Source organism: Belonocnema kinseyi, chromosome 4, assembly GCF_010883055.1.
Source record: "Belonocnema kinseyi isolate 2016_QV_RU_SX_M_011 chromosome 4, B_treatae_v1, whole genome shotgun sequence".
NCBI classification, from domain to species: Eukaryota; Metazoa; Arthropoda; class Insecta; order Hymenoptera; family Cynipidae; genus Belonocnema; species Belonocnema kinseyi.
Window position 1 is genome coordinate 73,080,630 of NC_046660.1, and position 7,043 is coordinate 73,087,672.

The window sequence follows — 7,043 nt, forward strand, 5'->3', positions numbered from 1 at the left end:
CGAGGTAATATTCACCGACGAGGCTTCTGTTTGGGGTTACGTGACGTCATCACATGCCTGGACACATTCAACCTCAAGATTAGTGCAGTGGACTGTAAAACAACCGGTAAAAGTGCATCTCTGGGGTTGTTTCTCGAAACATGGGTTTGGGAGATTGCACCTATTCACCTAAATAACAAGATGAGAATTGAAAGCAAACTGAATCTTAAATCAAAAAGCATGAAAGAGGGAGCTCTTCTTAATATTTTGACACCAAAATCATGTCGATACACCTTACCGACTGCGAGTAAAGCCACCCACGCTTTAACTTGACAGACTGTATAATCTCTTTCTCGTCTACGATTTACGAACCCTAGCTTTTAATTAAGACAATATTAAAACTTGGATAGCTTATTTTTTAAATATTCTGTTTTTTTTTTTCTATTGTTTCAGAGGACCATTCAGCGTAGTTCGGAAATGCATTCATCGGCAAACGGGGCAGACATTTGCCGTAAAAATTGTCGATGTGGCAAAGTTCACTTCGAGTCCAGGACTCAGCACAGCGGGTGAGTATTTTCCGGCAACGCGCCATTTATTTCCGCCCGCTAGAAACAAACCCTCTGCCACCCCTCTTTAGAAACCACACGTCACGCAGCCAATTAACATGGAACATTATGCAATCGTATGGGACGTGGGGCATTGTTGGCCTGAAAAAGGTGGTATTTTATTATATGTTAGGGTGACCCAGAAAAATCCACTGTTATTTTTCATCAGCAGTCACACTCTAATTTTATTCCATTTGGTGAAAAAATTAATGCATTATTTTGTTTTATTTTTTAAGAGTAGTTTAAGCCGCAGTACTGAGGTTTTGAACAATCCCGAAAAGAACAATATTATATGAAAACCCAATGAAGAGCGTGATATATTAAATTTCATTTAGATTCATGATAATCACGCAGATAATTTCAATTTATACAAAATCAAAGTAACTTTTACATTAATTTTCGATTCTTAATAAAACATACCACCTTCTTCCAGATATCCAAAAACAAAATTGGATTTTTAGTCGAAATGTTTAATTACGCCGATAAACAACAAATGTAACCTACAATCAATTGTACTCACATTAAATTTTTGCAATTCAGGGCAAATGAAGACATCATTTTTTCGCTTTCCTACATCTGGTTTTTAAGTAATTTAAATGCTAAAAAAATAGAGAGTTTACCAAAAGAATTACAATTCTGACTTGGTATAGGGTTGCGAGATAGGATCTTAGTAAAGAAATATAATTTTGAGTTTTGAACAGGGAATTCGCTTGAAAAATTGTAATGTTTAATTCGGGCCAGGGACTTTGATTAAAGAATTATAATTTTGCGTTTGAGACAGGGAATTTCCGTGTAGAATTATGTCTTGACTTTGACCAGGGAAGTTTCGATATGGAACGGGAATTTCGGAAAAGAATTTTAATTTAAAATAAAGTTACTATGAAAAAAATCCCTGTTCTAAGTCAAAATTTATCTGATGATGAAAAATCTTTGTACCAAATCAGAATTCTTGTATTGAAATCAAAAACTTCGAAATAAATATAATTCTGTCTTTGAAAAGAGAATTTTTGGAAATAAATTTTACTGTGACTGGGTATAGGGAATTTTCTGAAAGAATTCTAATTCTGAGTTTGGAGGGGAGTAAATAAATAAAATATTGAAAAAATTCCCTTAAAAAATTGTAAGTTTGACGTTGGACCCGGAAATTTCTTGAAGAATTATAATTTGATTTGGAACATGGCATTTTTGGCGAAAAAACAGAAAATTTTGCAAATAATTTTAATCCTGAATTATAAAAAGGAAACATAGAAAAATAATTCCTGTATACCAAGTCACAAGTCGTCATATGATGAAAACTTCTTGTTTCAAATCACAATTGGTTTGAATTATAAATTTTTTTCTTTTTGCAAATAAAAATTTACCTGAATTGGAACATTTTCTCTTCCAAAATTTTCCGAAAACCAGTTACAGATTTGATATTTCAACTCAGATTTATAATTATTCCCCGGAATTCCCTCTTCAAAAACAGGAATCTTTTAAATGTTTCAAAATCTTTGAAAATCTTTCGAAAGATCGTGAATGTAAAATCATCCATTCGGTAGAGGCCTTCATTGACCAGCATGAAACCAAAGTTGATACTGCTGAGCTTTCTTCACAAAAACAGTAACAGCTGCTCAAATAAGTGCTAGAATACGCATGACATAGTTTGACCCTTTCCTGGGGGAACTTCACATATACGTCAGCCTGCATTAACCCATCAGCTATGAAAATTTTATTCTGTCTCGGATTTTTAACTCCTTTTCGATAATTAAAGCTTAACGTATTTAATTAATTTAAAAGACATCAAACGCGTGGTACCATATACGATACCGCCAGCAGCTGATGGGTTAAGGGTAGCCTTTAACATTCGAAGGTAGCATTCGTGGTTTAATAAAAGAAAATTATGTAATTCTTTTTTCACCAAATGGATCAAGGTTACGGGAAAAAATAAACAAGATTGGTTTTTTAAGGCACCCTACTGTACGCCCTCGTCTATTTCATATTGTGGTCTGCACGAAGAGCCAACAATGGGAGTGGTACCATAAATTTTGATGAACGGTAGTAGTACGTCAGCTTCAGATGATAATAGCTTCAAATGGATCGTGAAAAGACCATCAAGATCTTGATGCTAGGATAATCGGATCATGTCATAATTTATTGCCATTTATCAAGACAATAGGAACCAATAACTGATGATTGACCCCGAGGATTCTGGGGCTCATCAAAAGTATGGCTTCATATTTGAGGCAATTGCAGAAGAATACTTGGAAATGCAAATTTTCTTAACCAATACTTTTTAAAATATTTTCGCGATTCTTAATTGAGATAAATGGATCATACAGTTTATGATTTTGGATTTTTAACTTTGACTATAATATTCCACATTTTTTGAGTTTTTTGACTATTTTCTCGTAATTGGCTGCTGATGAAACTATTTAATCACTTTGCCTTTAAACTTTTGTTTTAATCTTTGCTAGTTTAACAAAAATAATATATCAGCCATCTCAGAAGTCAAAATTTTAAAATAGTTCGAAATATTTCAAGGAATTTTGAAAATGTTCACGATATTTAAAAAATTTTAACGAATTCAAAGTTTGTTTAAAGGATTTTAACTGATCTAAGGGATCTGATTAGATTCTATAGGGTTTTAAAGCTTCTAGAGTACTTTAAAATATTTTAAGGAATTGCAGAGAATTTCCAAAATTTAATGGGATGTGGAAATATTTCAAGTGGTTTCATCTGATTTCATTGGATTTCATGTACATGAAGTTCTGAACGTTCAAATAAACATCATTTTTTATTGATATCTTTTTAAAGTAAAAGCAATGCAAAAGTTGTGGTATATTACATTAAAAGTAAAAGAAAATTGGAAAAATTTATTTCGTTCATTTGAACTTTCAGAACTTCAGGTGCACTGGAACTTAAAATTTTTGAAGAAATTTTAAGTGACATCACGAGTTTTTAGATAATGCATGAAATTTGTAGAAATTTAACTTGACCCACGCGTTTTTATAGGATTTTCAAGTAATATAAAGATTTTGACAATTTCAATAGATTTCAAAGGATTTCAAAACTTCAGAGCATTTTATAAGATTCCAAAAAATTTTAAGATTATAAAAATGTCAATGGTTGTTCAAAAGGTTTCAAAGATTTTATTTTATTTTATGGGGTCTCGGAGAATTTTTCAAATTTAAGCATTTTCAAAGGAATTTCAAAAGATATTAAAGATTTAAAAATTCTGTACAGGATTTCAAGAGGAATTTTAAAGGATGTAGGGATCTTTCAAAGATTCCATGGCATTTCATGAGATTTCAAAGAATTTAGTAGGATTAGACAAGATTTGAGGAGATTAAAAAACTTCTGAGGAATCACAAATTATTTGTGTCATATTTGAGAAGATTGAAAAGATTTCTAAGATTTCCAAGAATTTTACAATATAAGATTATAAGAAATTTTTGTAGACTTCAAGGGATTTAAACAATATTGGAGAGTTTCGCAGAGCGATCAGAAGATTTCAACATAATTTAAAGTTTTATAATAGGTTTCAAGGGATTTAAATTATTTCAAGAAATTGTAAAGCTTTTAGGTTATTTGAAAAGATTGCAAGGGAGTTCAAAAAGTATCGAAGCTTACAAAGGATTTTGAAGTGCTCAATATGATTTTGTGGAATTTCAGGGAATTTTAAAGATTTCATGATTTTTAAAGGAATTTTTAAAGATGCTACAGATTTTAAGGTGCTTAATGGGATTTATCTCTATTTTTGTTTGATTATTCTGTATTTCAGAAAATTTAAAAGGGTTCTATGTAGGCATTCAAAATATCAATGATATTTAAATGATTTTAAGGGATTCTAGCGGAATTCTAGAGAATTTAATTGAATAAGTAAAGGGTCAACATTTCTGAAGTGGGCAGGCCATCTTTCCTGAAGTCATGAAAATTAAAAAGTGTCGCGCAGTCGTCAAGTTTATATCAATTCAACAATTTCCCAACAATAGTTTAAAAAAAGTTGAAGTCTTCATAACTTATTTTTGCAATTAAATATTTTTTGGAAACTTGGTTGAAAGATCGATTATGCCCAAACTACGAGCTAAAAAATAAAAAACAATAGAGGCATAACATAGAAGAAATGAACTTCACAACAAAATAAAATACTATGCAAAAAAGTTTATTTAAATTAAAATTATTTCTTGAAAAAAAGATCCTACTCCCAATAGAGTAAAGATGGAGTAGGATCTTTTTTTCAAGAAATAATTTTAATTTAAAAATATTATTTTCCATCTAGTCTTATTAAGACGTCAAGCATTTTCTGTTATTGAAGATTCTTAACTTGATCGATATTGTGTGGATTTTCTGCCTTCATGGTTTGGAGGGTTGATCTACTGTCGGTAAGATACAATCTCTGATGATATAGCAGATAAATTTAAAAAAAAGTTTATTCAAGTCATTTTTTAATAATTTGTTATAAATAAATGCAATTTTTACTCAGTGCTCCATCTCAAGCGAGCTCCCCTTGTTTCATCCGTGTTCTGTTTAGTACTTTGCGGTTAATTTTCGTTTGCAACGTGAAAAAAAATTTGATTTTATTATCACTAACTGTTTAGATCACAAAACCGTTCTTGCAATTCTCGATGGAGCACTGAGTAAAAATTGCATGAAAGTTCATTTATTGTGGGTTATTCTTGTATTTTTTCAAATTTTTTCAGCTCGTAGTTTGGGCACAATCGATTTTCCAATAAAAATTTTCATAAAATATTTAATTGAAAAAATAAGTTATGAAGAATTGAACTTTTTAAAACTATGGTTAGGATATTGTTGAATTAATATAAACTTGACGTCTGTGCGACACTTTTTAATTTTCATGATTTTAAGAGAATTTAAAGGGTTATTTAAGGGATTTATAGGATTAGAAAAAAACGAATTCAAGGGATAATAAAGGAATTCAAGTGGACGGTCCGCGGTCTAAACCTATTAATTGGCATTTTTTTCGTAATTGATTTTTTTTTTGTATTTCTTAGAACATTTTTTATATACCTTTCATTTTCAGCAAGCGAAAAGGAAAAATTCCTTTTAGTTTTTTTTTAAAATGGATTTTCGAAAATCGCGTTTTGTTATCTAGACTATCTAGGGCATAGGTCCGCGGTATAAACCTGTTAACTTATGGCGTGTTTTGGGAAATATGTGCTTTTTCTTACAACGGCTCAGTTGGCTCGTAGAATAGGCCAGTGAAACACACATCAGCGTGTGTGCAGATCGCTGTAAAGACGAAGGTGAGTGATGCGTCCCGATTACTAACATTCAACAAATGTTTGCAATAAACTATTTTAAATTTAGTGCGAGCACATCTATGTTCGGCTTGCGAGTCCAAACATTTTGACATATAGAATTTGCCAGCAGTTTGAAGAACAACGCAGAAATGCCTGCCCGTGAAAAACAATAGGAAATCAGCGGTAGAACACGCAGATAACTGGTTTAGACCTGGGGCCCTTAAAGATAACATATGAATAGCTTTCAATTTTCATATAAACTTCAATTTTGATTCAAATGTTATAATCCTAAAGTATATTATTTTCCTCTAGTAAATGAACAAAAAACATTTTACGGTTTAAAAAAATATTGAAAATTGCAAAAATTACCTCGATTTTCCTTCGCCGTGTAAAATGTCTGAAATGGCATTTAACAGTTCTAGACCGCGGACCCTTTAAGTGATTTGGAAGATCTCAAGAGATTTCAAAAGATTGACTAGTTCTGTAGCCATTCTTAGAGGATTTCACCAGATTTTAAGAGATCGAAAGGATTACAATGGATTTTAAAGCTTTTCGGGTATTTTAAAAGATTCAAAAGAATTTCACTTGAATTTATTGGAAATGTGTTGTCATATCAGGTTGTCACCTATTTTAAATTTGTTACCTATTTCACCTATTTTGGAAATTTGTAACCTTTTTCACCTCCTTGAATTCACAAAGCAACATTATATTTAATATTTTCATTTGCACAACTTAGTGAGACTGAATCCATTTTTAATCAGACCGCGGTACATATTAAAAGCACACATATTCTGACTTTCAATTTTAAAGAACTGTAAAAAGGACGTGTCGTCGGATTAGCGTAATATCGTACCTTTTCAGAATGAGTAGGAAGAAGACGTCTATTCAGAAAAAGTGGAAAGAATCTACCTACTCAGAAATAAACTTCCTATAACCCAAATCTTAGTTGGTATCACTGGATTTATTAACAAAAAAATAATTTCAAAAATAATTTTGTCTTTCTGCATTATATTGTCGATTAATTATTTTATTATCATTTAAAAAATTAATTTGTTTAAGTACTGCCAGTAATACCAATTTCAATTTGGGTGATAAAAATTCATTTCTGAATAGGTAAGAGACGCTAGTAGACACATGGGAAAGAAATCGGTTAAGATGGTTCGGACATGTTGAGAGAATGCCAAATGAACGACTAACGAAACAAGTGTATCAAGGT

General features: G+C 31.4%; 1 protein-coding gene across 3 annotated transcripts in view; it reads left to right on the forward strand.

Moving 5' to 3' along the window:
* Positions 1-7,043, forward strand: part of LOC117172191 (peripheral plasma membrane protein CASK) — a 638,537-nt gene that overhangs the window by 41,972 nt on the left and 589,522 nt on the right. For all 3 annotated transcript variants that reach the window (XM_033360031.1, XM_033360028.1, XM_033360030.1), the window contains exon 2: positions 433-545. In XM_033360031.1, the coding sequence (XP_033215922.1) occupies positions 433-545 (113 nt within the window). The remainder of the gene's footprint in view (positions 1-432; positions 546-7,043) is intronic.